The sequence below is a fragment of the Balaenoptera musculus genome, chromosome 18 (genome assembly GCF_009873245.2).
Source record: "Balaenoptera musculus isolate JJ_BM4_2016_0621 chromosome 18, mBalMus1.pri.v3, whole genome shotgun sequence".
Taxonomy (NCBI): domain Eukaryota; kingdom Metazoa; phylum Chordata; class Mammalia; order Artiodactyla; family Balaenopteridae; genus Balaenoptera; species Balaenoptera musculus.
Window position 1 is genome coordinate 33776217 of NC_045802.1, and position 17858 is coordinate 33794074.

Here is a 17858-nt window from a genome sequence, read left to right on the forward strand (position 1 = left end):
AAAAAAATGTTGCTACTTTCTCATTCACTCATCATTGAAGTAGCATGTCTACTTTTGGTGCTGTAAAAACAACAGCTTACAGAATTGTTCTCACATATGAACAATTTGGGAGACCATTTTCAAAATAAGTTTGGTTATTGGTTATCTTAGAAGGAAGGTAGAAGAACTCACTAGAGAGGATAAACCAGGAACTGGTGTAGAATGTGTTTTCTCCACTGGACATTGCATTTCTCTGGGGTGCTTCTTTCCATTCATCTATCCTACCTCCAGCCCCACTTCTCACTGTATTTTTGTTTTTGTTCTGTTTTTTTTTTTTTTTTAATTTCAATGAAGAGAGAATAAAGGAACTTTGGAGTGCGAATAAAGTATTAATTAAACCACAGTATGCTCTCTGAGTAAGAGTTAGTTATGGCCCTGAAGGTGATGTAATAAAAACTATATTAAAATTTTAGCACCTATTTATTCTTTTGTGGGAATAGAACTATAATTTAATTTTGTGAATAGAACTCTCTATCAATTATCTTAATGAAATTGTATGTCCAACTTCAAGTAATTCACCATGTTTTCCTTCTTAACCTGTTAGAGAAAGAGTTTGGGGAAGGTACAGTTATTTTACATAAAAAATTAGCTCATTATCTGCTTTCAGATTAGCTTTTAGTTTTAAAAATCACAATTTAAATGCCCCTGTAATTTGCTTGCTATTTTTTAAGGTCTTTTGTAGTTTCTTATGTTGCTAATTTGTGTTTTTTACATTTTCATTTCATTTCCGATTTACTAATGTGTTAGAAATTATTGGCGAAAATGGTTTTAAAGAACACATATTGGTCTTATATAAATGATGTAATTCATTAATAATTTCTTTAGAGGTAAAGAGTATAGCAGCCTGGTACCCTTGGTGCTTAGTTTTTTTATTTATCCCTAAATGATGACTATAGAGTTAGAAAATCTGTATCTGCTGATTACCTGGAATTGGGAAAAACTTCACTTAGTGTAAGTGTATTCAGTTGTTGTTGATCTTGAAGTTTGATAGATATTGTAGTAAGTTTCCTACATTTACCACCACACAGCTCTCTACTTAAGAGTTAGGTTAGGCAAGGCTGTCCATGACCATTTGTTTTCTAAGTTACATAGGATGACTAAGAATGATTAAGCTTGGAGTCCTCAGAATAATTTTTACCAGATAATGTCTTACTCCATATGGGCTCTTTGAAACCTTAAAAATAGGCATATTCTATTTCTTCTTGTTAATAACTATTTTATCAACCATCTTTCTTAAAAATAGACCAGAGATACCAGTGCTTTCATTGATTTGCTATTGCACTTATCAGCACATGGTGAATTTTATGAGCTTTTAAAAATGTGACAATGTGAAGTCTTTCAGCATGATTTTCTAATTTATCCTAAGTGTTTTATGACTATCTTTATTCCTATTTGGAGTTCTTTACCCCTTGCTGAATGTGTGAAGAGGTGCAGTGGGGCTTGGTATATGTGCTTTTACTTTAGAATAAACCAATGTGATGAAATGGATTTCTTCCACTGTTTCCTTTATTAAAAGATTGATAGGAGGGTAAACATCTTTTCTCTGGTTTTTGTAAAAAGGGTCATGGTGTTATAATGTTTGCCCCACATCTGATAATGTTAACCTATTATGAAAAAATACTTTTGAAGTCAGTATGCTTTAGAGCAAATAACTCTCATTTGATCTTTAACTGGATAGTTAACCAAAAAGAGCATTGTTTCGTGTGGATTACAGTAACTCATATAGGTGTTAAATGTCTAAGATTATTACTGGTTTGATATCTCTTCTGTATTGAAATTTAATTTTATAACATAGTATATCTTTGCAATAATGCACAAAGCTCAGAAGCGGACAAAAAGGGCAAATCTTACATTTATACAACATGGCATGGTTGAGAAAGTACTTTCATATCTTTTATTCTATTTATCTTTACCATAAGTTTGTGAGCTGTGATTTTTATTATCCAGATATTTTTTATTTATTTGTTTGTTTGTTTACTGACTTACTTATTTTTTATTTATTTATTTATTTTGGCTGCTCTGGGCCTAGTTGCAGCACGCGGGATCTTCATTGCAGCATGCAGGATCCTTAGTTCCGGCATGCATACGGGATCTAGTTCCCCGACCAGGGATCACACCTGGGCCCCCTGCATTGGGAGCACCGAGTCTTACCCACTGGACCACCGAGGGGGAAGTCCTTATCCATATTTTTTTTACATGTAGAAAAAAATTAAGGTAGAAAATGACAGTCTTATACCTGGTCTTCTGACTTCCTCCCTGATGACCTATTCACGCTATATAGCCAGTCACCTGAAAAATAGTTTTCACATTCGTGCATTTTGAAGAATTTTACCAGGTCACAGTATAAGACTGAATTCCAGTTTGGGGAAGGAGCTTAAATGTGTTTTAACTCTTTTTTTCCCTTTGCTTTAGCCTGAACACACCACCTGGAACTAAAGTTAAGCTTTCAGGCGTTGTGGACATAAAAAATGGATTCCTGCTCTTGAATGATTCTAACACCACAGTTCTTGGCGGTGAAGTAGAACACCTTATTGAGAAATGGGAGTTACAGAGAGTAAGTGTAAACTAAGAATGGTTTGAACTTTTAAACCACTACACTCTTTTTATTGTATTCTCTGTTTTAAGGGATCTTCCTATAATGGATAGTAAAATTAGTTCTTTATGCCAGAGTTGAATAGAATGGAACACAGTGATCTTTACAGAAACTATCTACCTTTGTGTAAGCATATTGTTCTTCTAAAACAGATGTCATTTTCAGTATTTGTTACATTTTATTACATATTTTAAAGGCCATTCTTTACTGACGAGTTTTCAAAACTGCCAAGATACCAGTTATAAGATATGTGTAATGTATCTGTATATAATTCTTTCTTCAGAAAACAAGTGTTTATGCATATATATGAATAATGTATGTGTATTTGTCTTATCTACACACACACACACACACACAGATACAAGTGAAAGCAAATTAGAATTTCACTATAATGAAAGGGTTCTTGTTGCATTTGTCTTCCTAGTCACATTAGTTGATGCTTTCACCATTTATGTTAAGAGTATCTTCATCCTCCTCGTCATCTAGGTTATCTAGTAATTGTCCTTCTACTTTGCTTCTAGCCACCAGTTTTACTGATCCTCTGCAGTCAGATATCTTGTCAATCCCTTGCTGTCAGGTTCCATTGCCATTATTGTAGTTTAAGTCTCTGGCCTGGACTACTTGCAGTAGCCTTTTAACTGGTTCCACCATATATCCTTTCTCCATCTTCTAACTTATTGTACTTCTGGCAGATTATCTTTAACATAATTCAGGCCATGCTACACCCTGCTTTTATTTCACATACCTTAATCTGGGATTCAGGTCATTTATAATTTAGCACTAGTTCCAGCTTACCTTTTCAACTTTCTTAATTTTTTCACATAGGTTTTGTTTTAGCTAAATGGAACTACCTACTCTTTCTTTGATTCTCTAAGCTTTCCTCAGTTGCACTTTTGAAAAAGAAAAAAAATTTTCCCACTTTTAAGACATTCATCTTAGTTTCTCTCTCATCCCCATGGTTTTAGACTCAAAACAAGTGCTCGTTTTTTTCACAAAATGAAATAATTGCTCCTTTATTGAATTCTTGAATACTTTATTCATTGTATTAAGAAGTATATTACTTTTTATCTAGCACTAAAATTATATTTATTTCTTATCTCCTTTGATTGTAAGCTTTTTGAGGTCAGAATTCTTGTTTGTGTTATCTTTATTCAATTCTACAAATATTTGTTGAACAGTGTGTAGGTCTTGAGCTGGGCTCCTGTATCTGTATATCATGTAATTCACCTAGCAGTCTTGTAAGAGAGTGTTATGTCCATATGGATCAGAAAATAGGCTTTAAGAACCGTTAAACTTATTTTATGATTAGACCACTAATAGGTGATGGATCTGAGCCTTCCTGTATCTCCAAAGTGGTGGCCCTGAGTCTTATATGTAATAAACATCATAACAAATAATAGTGAAATAAATGAATTAGAAGCACATAGAGCTAATTACTCTTTGAGTTAGAATTCATGTCTTTGTGCCACTCTCAGATCTTGTCTGTTGTCTAAAGTGAGCCAAGGGGCCTAGCAATATTTCAAGCTTTTGGTATTTTAAGATAAATTACTCTTTTTTATCTTCTAAGTTTGAAAGTGCCTCTGTTTGGGATGTAAATAGATAAGGAAATTTAGGCACATTTTTTATTCCTTAGTACTCATTCCTTATGATACTAATGTGCTACACTTTGGGCTGCTGTGAAATATAAGATACTATTATATACTATATAAGATACTATGAAATATAAGATAATATTCCATAACTGCATTGTTTGATTGAAAATGTTACACAAACAAGTAAATCAGAGATGGTTTAATAGTTTTATATAAATAGCCAAGTTTATGAACTTTGAATTTCCTGGAGAAATCCCACCCATTTCATGTGATCTTTTCCTTTCACAAGTTGATATATTGTATTTTCATTATCATTAGAGACTTTTAAAAGTGTGTTAAGATGTTGTCAAGTCAGACCAACATATTATACATAATTTTTACAACCCAGCCAGAACTACCTTACTAATTGTAAAGTCAGTCAGACATTCCTAGGAACTTCCTCACCTCCAGCACACACACATACACACACACAAACACATGCATGGATCAGTAGTAGTTTGACAGTTATTCTTGTAATGTTTTATTATATATTTTTGCACTTTGTTTCCTGAAAGCCATGCTAGTATTTCTTGTTAGGGGCCAGTAAAAATTTACATGAAAAAGAGTTTACAAACATCTTAATATGATAATAGTTCTCTTTGGTTTTATAGTTTTTTTGATTTTGGTAACCATAGTGTTGTAGAAATCATGGAGAGTTCAAATTACTTGAGCATCTGGCAGGTGAAACACATAGAAATCAAATGTACACATAGAAATAATAAACCATAGAGTAAATTTTGGAAGTAATGGGGTCCTAGGCATTCTTGCAAAATAAATAGAGGGGGAAGAGAACATTGGATAGTATTTAAAGCATGTGTAGGTGTTGTAGTTGTAGCAAGTTGGTTATAGACAGGTGACGAAAAGAAAAACTCAAACCTCAAAGTATGATAAAGATAGGTTTTGGAGAGTTCTGTAGCAGATATAATTTGTAAAGTAATGTAGTTCTATAACATTTTAGTGCTCCCTCCCTCACCTCCTATGACAGATAATTTTTTTGTAATTTTTTCTGTTTTTAAAAATTATAAAGTATCCATAACAAAGTTTAACAATTTAATCATTTTTAAGTGTAAAATTAAGTGGCATTAAGTACATTCTTATTGTTACACAACCAGCTCTCTCCAGAATTTTTTATCTTCTCAAACTGAAACTCTGTACCAATTAAACAATAACTTCCCATCCGCCCCTCCCAATCTCTGGCCACCTTGTGCTCCAGCTACCTCATAATAGTATAGTCATATAGTATTCGTCCTTTTGTGTCTGGCTTATTTCACTTAGCATAATGTCTTCAAGGTTCATCCATATTATAGCATGTGTCAGAATTTCCTAACTTTTTAAAGCTGAATAGCATTCCGTTGTATGTGAATGCCACATTTTGTGCATTCATCCACTAATGGACATTAGGGTTGTTTCCACCTTTTGGCTATTGTGAATAAAGGTGTTATGAACATGGGTGTACAAATATCTGCTTGAGTTCCTGCTTTCAGTTCTTTTGAGTTTATACTCAGAAGTAGGATTGCTGGATTGCATAGTAATTCTGTTTAATATTTTGAGTAACTGCTATATTGTTTTCCACAGCAGCTGCACCATTTTATGTTCCCATCTGCAATGCTTAAGTGATCCAATTTCTTGACATCCCTGCCAACCCTTGTTATTTCATGTTTTTTGGATAATAACCATCCTAATAAGTGTGAAGTGGAATATCATTGTGGTTTTGATTTGCATTTCCCTAGTGCGTAGTGATGTTTAGCATCTTTTCATATGTTTACTGGCTGTTTGTATATCTTCTTTGGAGAAATGTGTATTTAAGTCCTTTTGTCTATTTTTAATTTTGTTGTTGTTGTTGTTGTTGTTGTTGTTGTGTGAGTTTTTGATTTATTCTGGATATCAATTCCTTATCTGATATATGATATGCAAATATTTTTCACATTCCATTGGTTGCCTTTTCACTCTGTTGGTAGTGTCCTTTGATGCAAAAGCATTTTAAATTTTATTGAAGTTCAGTTTTACCTGGTTTTTTCTTTTGTTGCCTATGTTTTTGGTGTCATATCCAAGAAACTGCGAAATCCCAATGTCATGAAGCTTTTTCTCTATGTTTTCTTGTGGAAGTTTTATGGGTTTAGCTCTTTGACTCTTAAATTTAGGTCTTTGATCCATTTTGAATTAAGTTTTGTATATGGTGTAAGACTTTTGCATGTGGATATCCAGTTTTCCCAGCACCATTTGTTGAAGAGAATCTCCTTCCCCTATTGAATGACCTTATCTCCCTCATCAAAAATCATTTAACCGTACATGCAAGGGTTTATTTCTTTATTCTATTAGTCTGTCTTAATGCCAGTACTGTTTTGACTACTGTAACTTTGCAGTAAGTTTTGTAATCAAGAAGTATGAGCTTTTTTCAGGATTATTTTGACTATTCAGGGTCCCTTGAGATCCCATATGAATTTTAGTATAGATTTTTCTGTTTCTGCAAAAAGCATTCTTAGGATTTTGATAGGAATTGCATTGAATCTCTAGACCTGTTTGAGTAGTATTGCCATCTTAACAGTATTAAATCTTCCAACTCATGACCATGTGATGTCTTTTCATTTATTGGTGTCTAATTTCTTTTAGGAATCTTTTGTTGTTTTCATTGTATAGATCTTCTTCTTTGTGTAATTTTATCCCTAAGTATTTTATTCTTTTTTATTCTAGTATAAATGGAAGCTTATAACTTGCAGTTGTTTTTTGCTTAGCCTAGTTCTCAGCAGTGACTTAAGGGAATTCCTATACAGGTTTCTGGAGCTTCTTTTCTGTACAGGGCTCTCTTTTTCAAAACTCTGCCCCACAGCTTCCAGTTATTTCAGCCTGGCTTGAGCTATGAGACATTTTCTCAACTCAGCTCTCTGTGCTCTCTGTCTGCATTATGCCTCCAAGCAGAAAGGCAGAGTTCACCTCTTGTTTTTTTCTCTTTCTCTTTGGGATTACAGTCCTGTGCTACTTCTTGCCCTATGTCTTAAAACAGTTGTTTCCTACATGTTGTCCAGATTGCTAGTTGTAGAGGGAGATTAAGTCTTGTCTCTTACACAGTCATAGGATGGGAAGTAGAAATCCTGTAATATGCTTTTAATTATATACTGTGTATTGAGAGATGGTATTATTGGCAGCTTATGTGAGCTTTTAAGGAAGTCATGGCATAAACTGAAATGATTTATTGCCCTTTGAATGGTCTTTTTCTTTTATCTAAATTAAAACTGGGGAAAAGACCCCTAGATAAGTTTATGCATTTGCTGTTTTTTGTTAAAATAGGTTAACATCTTAAATACAGCTTATCAAGAAATATGATATTCATATACAGTTTAAATTGTTCTTTGATTAATTAACTGAATATTATTGTTGTCTTTAGTCTTAGTTTTTTTATATAACTTATATAAAATACATAGTATTCTTTTTATAATGCAGGGACTCTAGAGTATGTATAAGGTACATATGGTAATTTTTTAACTTATTTTTCACCATTTAAAATATTTTAAACGTAACATTTTCTATAATGATAATCATTAAAAATGCACAAAAAACTTTAGAGTTGAGAAGATGTATTAAGTGACAACCAGTGCTTAACAGATACATGTTAACACCTCAAAGACAAAACAGATATGAAGAATAGATGGGTGAAAACATTCCTTATGGCATTTTTTTTTTAACATCTTTATTGGAGTATAATTGCTTTACAATGGTGTGTTAGTTTCTGCTTTATAACAAAGGGAATCAGCTATACGTATACGTACATCCCCATATCTCTTCCCTCTTGAGTCTCCCTCCCTCCCACCCTCCCTATCCTACCCCTCTAGGTGGTCACAAAGCACCGAGCTGATCTCCCTGGGCTATGCGGCTGCTTCCCACTAGCTATCTATTTTACATTTGGTAGTGTATATATGTCCATGACACACTCTCACTTTGTCCCAGGTTACCCTTCCCCCTCCCGTGTCCTCAAGTCCATTCTCTAGTAGGTCTGCATCTTTATTCCCATCCTGCCCCTAGGTTCTTCTTGACCATTTTTTTTCTTTACATTCCATATATATGTGTTAGCATATGGTGTTTGTTTTTCTCTTTCTGACTTACTTCACTCTGTATGACAGACTCTAGGTCCATCCACCTCACTATAACTCAACAAATAACTCAATTTTGTTTCTTTTTATGGCTGAGTAATATTCCATTGTATATATGTGCCACATCTTCTTTCTCCATTCATCTGTTGATGGACAGTTAGGTTGCTTCCATGTCCTGGCTATTTTAAATAGAGCTGCAATGAACATTGTGGTACATGACTCTTTTTCAATTATGCTTTCCTCAGGGGGTATATGCCCAGTAGTGGGATTGCTGGGTCGTATGGTAGTTCTGTTTTTAGTTTTTTAAGGAACCTCCATACTGTTCTCCATAGTGGCTGTATCAATTTACATTCTCACCAACAGTGCAAGAGGATTCATTTTTCTCCACACCCTCTCCAGCATTTATTGTTTCTAGATATTTTGATGATGGCCATTCTGACCGGTGTGAGATGATATCTCATTGTAGTTTTGATTTGCATTTCTCTAATGATTAATGATGTTGAGCATTGTTTCATGTGTTTGTTGGCAATCTGTATATCTTCTTTGGAGAAATGTCTATTTAGGTCTCCTGCCCATTTTTGGATTGGGTTGTTTGTTTTTTTGTTATTGAGCTGCATGAGCTGCTTGTAAATCTTGGAGATTAATCCTTTGTCAGTTGCTTCATTTGCAAATATTTTCTCCCATTCTGAGGGTTGCCTTTTGGTCTTGTTTATGGTTTCCTTTGCTGTGCAAAAGCTTTGAAGTTTCATTAGGTCCCATTTGTTTATTTGTGTTTTTATTTCCATTTCTCTAGGAGTTGGGTCAAAAAGGATCTTGCTGTGATTTATATCATAGAGTGTTCTGCCTCTGTTTTCCTCTAAGAGTTTGATAGTGTCTGGCCTTACACTTAGGTCTTTAATCCATTTTGAGTTTATTTTTGTGTATGGTGTCAGGGAGTGTTCTAATTTCATACTTTTACATGTAGCTGTCCAGTTTTCCCAGCACCACTTATTGAAGAGGCTGTCTTTTCTCCACTGTATATGCTTGCCTCCTTTTTCAAAGATAAGGTGACCATATGTGCATGGGTTTATCTCTGGGCTTTCTATCCTGTTCCATTGATGTATATTTCTGTTTTTGTGCCAGTACCATACTGTCTTGATTACTGCAGCTTTGTAGTATAGTCTGAAGTCAGGGAGCCTGATTCCTCCATTGCCATTTTCCTTTCTCACATTACTTTGGCTCTTTGGGGTCTTTTGTGTTTCCTTACAAATAGTGAAATTTCTTGTCCTAGTTCTGTGAAAAACGCCAGTGGTAGTTTGATAGGGATTGCATTGAATCTGTAGATTGCTTTGGGTAGTAGAGTCATTTTCACAATGTTGATTCCTCCAATCCAAGAACATGGTATATCTCCCCATCTATTTCTATCATATTTAATTTCTTTCATCAGTATCTTACAGTTTTCTTCATACAGGTCTTTTGTCTCCTTAGGTAGGTTTACTCCTAGGTATTTTATTCTTTTTGTTGCAGTGGTAAATGGGAGTGTTTTCTTATTTTCACTTTCAGATTTTTCATCATTAGTGTATAGGAATGCAAGAAATTTCTGTGCATTAACTTTGTATCCTGCTACTTTGCCAAATTCATTGATTAGCTCTAGTAGTTTTCTGATGGTGTCTTTAGGATGCTCTATGTATAGTATCATGTCATCTGCAAACAGTGACAGCTTTACTTCTTCTTTTCTGATGTGGATTCCTTTTATTTCTTTTTCTTCTCTGATTGCTGTGGCTAAAACTTCCAAAACAATGTTGAATAATAGTGGTGAGAGTGGGCAACCTTGTCTTGTTCCTGATCTTAGTGGAAATGGTTTCAGTTTTTCACCATTGAGGATGCTGTTGGCTGTGGGTTTGTCATATATGGCCTTTATTATGTTGAGGTAAGTTCCCTCTATGCCTACTTTCTGGAGGGTTTTTATCATAAATGGGTGTTGAATTTTGTTGAAAGCTTTTTCTGCATCTGTTGAGATGATCATATGGTTTTTCTTCTTCAGTTTGTTAATATGGTGTATCACATTGACTGATTTGTGTATGTTGAAGAATTCTTGCATTCCTGGAATAAACCCCACTTGATCATGGTGTATGATCCTTGTAATGTGCTGTTGGATTCTGTTTGCTAGTATTTTGTTGAGGATTTTTGCATCTGTGGTTCATCAGTGATATTGGCCTGTAGTTTTCTTTCTTTGTGACATCTTTGTCTGGTTTTGGTATCAGGGTGATGGTGGCCTCATAGAATGAGTTTGGGAGTTTTCCCCCCTCTGCTATATTTTGGAAGAGTTTGAGAAGGATAGGTGTTAGCTCTTCTCTAAATATTTGATAGAATTCGCCTGTGAAGCCATCTGGTCCTGGGCTTTTGTTTGTTGGAAGATTTTTAATCACAGTTTCCATTTCAGTGCTTGTGATTGGTCTGTTTATTTTTTCTATTTCTTCCTGGTTCTGTCTTGGAAGGTTGTGCTTTTTGAAGAATTTGTCTATTTCTTCCAGGTTGTCCGTTTTATTGGCATATAGTTGCTTGTAATAATCTCTCATGATCCTTTGTGTTCTGCAGTGTCTGTTGTTACTTCTCCTTTTTCATTTCTAATTCTATTGATTTGAGTCTTCTCCCTTTTTCTCTTGATGAGTCTGGCTAATGGTTTATCAATTTTGTTTATCTTCTCAAAGAACCAGCTTTTAGTTTTATTGATCTTTGCTATTGTTTCCTTCATTTCTTTTTCACTTACTTCTGATCTGATCTTTATGATTTCTTTCATTCTGCTAACTTTGGGATTTTTTGGTTCTTCTTTCTCTAATTGCGTTAGGTGAAATGTTAGGTTGTTTATTTGATATGTTTCTTGTTTCGTACCCTAGGATTGTATTGCTATAAATTTCCCTCTTAGAACTGCTTTTGCTGCATCCCATAGGTTTTGGGTCATCGTGTTTTCATTGTCATTTGTTTATAGGTATTTTTTTATTTCCTCTTTGATTTCTTCAGTGATCTCTTGGTTATTTAGCAGTGTACTGTTTAGCCTCCATGTGTTTGTATTTTTTACAGATTTTTTTCCTGTAATTGATATCTAGTCTCATAGTGTTGTGGTCGGAAAAGATACTTGATACAATTTCAGTTTTCTTATATTTACCAAGGCTTGATTTGTGACCCAACACACAATCTATCCTGGAGAATGTTCCATGAGCCCTTGAGAAGAAAGTGTATACTGTTGTTTTTGGATGGAATGTCCTATAAATATTTATTAAGTCCATCTTGTTCAATGTATCATATAAAGCTTGTGTTTCTGTATTTATTTTCATTTTGGATGATCTGTCCATTGGTGAAAGTGGGGTGTTAAAGTCCCTTACTATGATTGTGTTACTGTCAATTTCCCCTTTTATGGCTGTTAGTGTTTGTCTTATGTATTGAGGTGCTCCTACGTTGGGTGCATAGATATTTACAGTTGTTATATCTTCTTTTTGGATTGATCCCTTGATCATTATGTAGTGTCTGTCTTTGTCTCTTGTAATAGTCTTTAGTTTAAAGTCTATTTTGTCTGATATGAGAATTACTACTCCAGCTTTCTTTTGATTTCCATTTGCATGGAATATCTTTTTCCATCCCTCACTTTCAGTCTGTATGTGTCTCTAGGTCTGAAGTGGGTCTCTTGTAGACAGCATATATATGGATCTTGTTTTTGTATCCATTCAGACAGTCTGTGTCTTTTGGTTGGAACATTTAATCCATTTACATTTAAGGTAATTATCCATATGCATGTTCCTATTACCATTTTCTTCATTGTTTTGGGTTTGTTATTGTAGGTCTTTTCCTTCTCTTGTGTTTTCTGCCTAGAGAAGTTCCTTTAGCCTTTGGTGTAAAGCTGGTTTGGTGGTGTTGAATTCTCTTAGCTTTTGCTTGTCTGTAAAGGTTTTAAATTCTCCATCAAATCTGAATGAGATCCCTGCTGCGTAGAGTGATCTTGGTGGTAGGTTTTTCCCTTTCATCACTTTAAATATATCCTGCGTCTCCCTTCTGGCTTGCAGAGTTTCTGCTGAAAGATCAACTGTTACCCTTAAGGGGATTCCCTTGTATGTTATTTGTTGTTTTTCCCTTGCTGCTTTTAATATTTTTTTCTTTGTATTTAATTTTTGATAGTTTGATTAATATGAGTCTTGGTGTGTTTCTCATTGGATTTATCCTGTATGGGACTCTCTGTGCTTCCTGGACTTGATTAACTATTTCCTTTCCCATATTAGGGATGTTTTCAACTATAATCTCTTCAAATATTTTCTCAGTCCCTTTGTTTTTCTCTTCTTCTTCTGGGACCATTATAATTCGCATGTTGGTGCCTTTAATATTGTCCCAGAGGTCTCTGAAACTGTCCTCAATTCTTTTCATTCTTTTTTCTTTATTCTGCTCTGCAGTAGTTATTTCCACTATTTTATCTTCCAGGTCACTTATCCGTTCTTGTGCCTGTTATTCTGGTATTGATCTCTTCTAGGGAATTTTTAATTTCATTTATTATGTTGTTCATCACTGTTTGTTTGCTATTTAGTTCTTCCAGGTCCTTGTTAAATGTTTCTTGTGTTTTCTCCATTCTATTTCCAAGATTTTGGATCATCTTTACTATCATTACTCTGAATTCTTTTTCAGATAGACTGCCTGTTTCCTCCTCATTTTTTAGGTCTGGTGGGTTTTTACCTTGCTTCTTCAACTGCTGTGTGTTTCTTTGTCTTCTAATTTTGCTTAACTTACTGTGTTTGGGGTCTCCTTTTTGCAGGCTGCAGTTTCGTAGTTCCCGTTGCTTTCTCTGTCTGTCCCCAGTGGCTTAGGTTGGTTCAGTGGGTTGTGTAGGTTTCCTGGTGGAGGGGACTAGTGCCTGTGTTCTGGTGGATGAGGCTGTATCTTGTCTTTCTGGTGGGCAGGACCACGTCCGGTGGTGTGTTTTGGGGTGTCTGTGACCTTATTATGATTTTAGGCGGCCTCTTTGCTAATGGGTGGCGTTGTGTTCCTGTCTTGCTAGTTGTTTCGCATAGGGTGTCCAGCACCGTAGCTTGCTGGTCATTGAGTGGAGCCGGTTCTTGGCATTGTGATGGAGATCTCTGGGAGATTTTTGCCGTTTGGTTTTTTTTTTGTTGTTGTTGTTATAAAAGTCTGTAGTTTATTACAGATCATAGGATGGGGAGATAGCTTTTTTTAAATTTTTGATTTTAGGTTTATTATGAAGTATAACTGCTCAAAGAAATCCAATATCCAGTGGATGAATTAATCATGTACTCACATACCTATACACAGATACATTCCTATACAGAGAGTTCATTGTTAAATATTCAGAGGGTTTACCTCTGGTCTTAGTGAAGAGGGCCACTCCCTCACCTTGATATCAGTATGGCTGAAATTCTGTTTATGGATCTCAGATCCTCAGCAATTCTAGACTCTCTGATTGCCCCCAGATCTTTTTTCTTCCTTTAATCATCAGTTTTTACTTAACAAAGTTGATTTCTGGATTGAGTTTCATTTTAATAATAGAGATTTTAATCAATTAATCTGGTAATGTGTTTGATTAATTGACAAGACAAAGGCCTAGGAAGTGAGATAATTTCCCCCATCCTCTAAGGTCAGCTGAGTTTTGGCAGCTCCATTTTAATCCTGGTTAGATATACTTCATCAACCCTGCTTTCTTAGACCTTCTTTCAGGTAACTCAGTACACATGTAAATCCAATGTACAACCACTTTGTATACCATTCTCTCCTTCCTTTCACTTTTTGGTGTTTTTTTTTTTTTTACTTATTTTGACATTATTTTTCACCCTTAGCTGGTTCATATCTATTCTACCCTTTGATTATATTTATTTATTTATTTATTTTTTAACATCTTTGTTAGAGTATAATTGCTATACAATGGTGTGTCAGTTTCTGCTTTATAACAAAGTGAATCAGTTATACATATACATATGTCCCCATATCTCTTCCCTCTTGCATCTCCCTCCCTCCTACCCTCCCTATCCCACCCCTCTAAGTGGTCACAAAGCACCGAGCTGATCTCCCTGTGCTATGTGGCTGCTTCCCACTAGCTATCTATTTTACGTTTGGTAGTGTATGTATGTCCATGCCACTCTCTCACTTTCTCCCAGCTTACCCTTCCCCCCCCCCCCGTATCCTGAAGTCCGTTCTCTAGTAGGTCTGCATCTTTATTCCCATCTTGCCCCTAGGTTCTTCTGACCATTTTCTTTTTTTTTAGATTCCATATATATGTGTTAGCATACAGTATTTGTTTTTCTCTTTCTGACTTACTTCACTCTGTATGACTGTCTCGCCATTTGACATTACATGGAGCTGGGAGTTCTCTGGTGGACCAATGTCCTGAACTCGGCTCTCCCACCTCAGAGGCACAGGCCTGATGCCCGGCTGGAGCATGAAGACCCTGTCATCTACACAGCTCAGAATAAAAGGGAGAAAAAAAGAAAAAAAGAAAGAAAAATAAATAAATAAATAAAATAAAATACAGTTATTAAAATAAAAATTATTATTAAAATTTAAAAAGTAATTTAAAAAAAGAGAGAAAGAAAGAGGAGAGCCGCCAAACCAATAAAAAAATCCACTAATGTTAACAAGCACTAAAAACTATACTAAAAAAACAAACAAAAAAAAGGACAGACAGAACCCTAGGACAAATGGTAAAAGCAAAGCTATACAGACAAAATCACCACAGATGCATAAACATACACTCACAAAAAGAGAAAAAGGAAAAAATATATATATTTATCATCGCTCCCAAAGTCCACCGTCTCAATTTGGGATGATTCGTTGTCTATTCAGGTATTCCACAGATGCAGGGTACATCAGGTTGATTGTGGAGATTTAATCCACTGCTCCTGAGGGTGCTGGGAGAGATTTCCCTTTCTCTTCTTTGTTCGCACAGCTCCTGGGGTTCAGCTTTGGATTTGGACCCGCCTCTGCATGTAGGTCGCCTGAGGGCATCTGTTCCCTGCTCACACAGGACGGGGTTAAAGGAGCAGCTTTTCTGGGGCTCTGGCTCACTCAGGCCAGTGGGCGGGAGGGGTACGGATGCGGGGGGAGCCTGCCGCGGCAGAGACCGGCGTGACATTGCACCAAGCCTGAGGCGCTCCATGCATTCTCCTGGCGAAGCCGTTCCTGGATCTTGGGACCCTGGCAGTGGCGGGCTGCACAGGCTCCTGGGAGGGGAGGTGTGGATAGTGACCTGTGCTTGCACACAGGCTTCTTGGTGGCTGCAGCAGCAGCCTTAAGTGTCTCATGCCCATCTTTGGGGTCTGCGCTGATAGCCGCGGCTCACGCCCGTCTCTGGAGCTCGTTCAGGCAGCACTCTTAATCCCCTCTCCTCGCGCACCGCACAACAGAGAGGCAAGAAAAAGTTCTTGCCTCTTTGGCAGCTCTAGACCCCCTCCCGGACACACTCCTTGGCAGCTGTGGCGCACCAGCCCCCTTCAGGCTATGTTCACGCAGCCAATCCCAGTCCTCTCCCTGGGACCTGACTGAAGCCGGAGCCGCAGCTCCCAGCCCCCGCCCGCCCCGGCGGGTGAGCAGACAAGCCTCTCGGGCTGGTGAGTGCTGGTCGGCACCGATCCTCTGTGCGGGAATCTCTCCCCTTTGCCCTCTGCACCCCTGTGGCTGCGCTCTCCCCTGCGGCTCCGAGGCTTCCCCGCCGTCCCCCGTCTCCGCCTGCGAAGGGCCTTCCTAGTGTGTGGAGACCTTTCTGCCTTCACAGCTCCCTCCCACTGGTGCAGGTCCCATCCCTATTCTTTTGTCTCTGTGTTTTCTTTTTTCTTTTGCTCTACTCAGGTACGTGGTGAGTTTCTTGCCTTTTGGGAGGTCTGAGTTCTTCTGCCAGTGTTCAGTAGGTGTTCTGTAGGAATTGTTCCACATGTAGATGTATTTCTGATGTATTTGTGGGGAGGAAGGTGATCTCCCCATCTTACTCTTCTGCCATCTTGAAGCTCCTCCTCCTTATGGCATTTTTGAAGGACTTTATAATGTGAGAAATTGCTTTTGCTAGGAAGTTATTTTTTTCATTTCCATAATATATTGTTATCTCTCTAATCATAAATATGATAGGGAAAAAAGAAAACTAAAATTAGTAGCGTTTGGAAGCTTTTTTTTTTATTAAAGAGCAATCTGTTGAATACTTCTTTGAAGTATAAATTGATTTGCAAAACAAGACTTTTATTAAGAAAATTTTACTGTAATTGAAATTAACCTCCATATTATAAACTATAACAGTCTGATCTCTTTAAACAGTTAGAAATCACTTTTATCAGTATTCCTATGAACTGTTTCTAGTTAACAGCACTTCTGACACCAAGTGTGGAGTTTTCTTTTCCACATCAAGCAATTCTCCAGTTCTCTCCACTTGGATACCAGGTGGATGTCCTAAAATTTAATTCAGTTCTGACACTAACTACCTGGAGTTAGTACAGACCCCATAGGTTAAGAACTCAGTCTCAGAAGACTGCCCCTCACTTCAGGTGCCAATTGAAAGTAGTAGGTTCTGACGTTATCCACTCTTCTGTCCAACTTGGCTATAAATTAGGGGTTCTCAAGATCCCCTGCTCAGATTTGATAATTTGCTATAATGACTCACAGAACTTAGGGAAACACTTTACTTGCCATTACTGGTTTATTATAAATGATGTTATAAAAGATAAATAGCCAGATGAAGAGGTTAATAGGGCAAGATCGGGAAGCGTCCTGGACACAGGAGCTTCTGTCCCTGTGGAGTTTGGTGTGCACCACCCTTCTGGCACATGGATGTATTCACCAGCCTGGAAGCTCCCTGAACCCCATCGTTTATGGGGTTTTAATGGAGGTTCATTACATAGGCCCGCTTGATTTAATCACTGGCCATTGGTGATTGACTCAATCTCTAGCCCTCTAATCGCATGGTTGGTTTTTCTGGCAACCAGTCCTCACCCTGGAGCTTGCTAGGGGCCCATTAATAGTCACCTCATTAATATAAACTCAGGATGCTCAAAGGCGCTTATTATGAAGAACAAAATGTGCTCCTTACCCCTGTGATTCAGGAAATTTCAAGTGTTTTAGGGTCTCTGTTCCAGGAACTGAGGACAAAGACCAAATATATATTTCTTATTATATAACAGTATCACAAATACGTTGTTTGCTAATAGATTTTTATGTCTAAAAATTTCATTTTGAAGATGATTTCCAGATAATATTTTTCTGTCAGATTATAGTTTTACTATGCATTAAAATGAAATTAATTAAAATGAAATTCTTGCTACCAAAGTTTATCATCTTTGTTGAGAGGTTTTAACTGTGTTTTCTTCTTATGGGAGCAACTTGGCAAATACTTCTGACAATCGTATGTCAGTTTGGGTTTTGGAAAGGGGAAGTAAGGGGAGAGCCTTTGCCTAGTTATTGAAGTTAGGAGTAAGATATTTTATATAGTCTGAAATTAATAATAGAAGGCTTTTTTTCTATTTCCTATAAGAATCTACTAAAATGAGTAGATTCCTGGTA

General features: G+C 36.6%; 1 protein-coding gene across 2 annotated transcripts in view; it reads left to right on the forward strand.

Moving 5' to 3' along the window:
* TDRD3 (tudor domain containing 3) overlaps nucleotides 1–17858 on the forward strand; it is a 213253-nt gene that overhangs the window by 110175 nt on the left and 85220 nt on the right. For both annotated transcript variants that reach the window (XM_036831839.1, XM_036831840.1), the window contains one exon: nucleotides 2452–2593. In XM_036831839.1, coding sequence (XP_036687734.1) covers nucleotides 2452–2593 — 142 coding nt within the window. The remainder of the gene's footprint in view (nucleotides 1–2451; nucleotides 2594–17858) is intronic.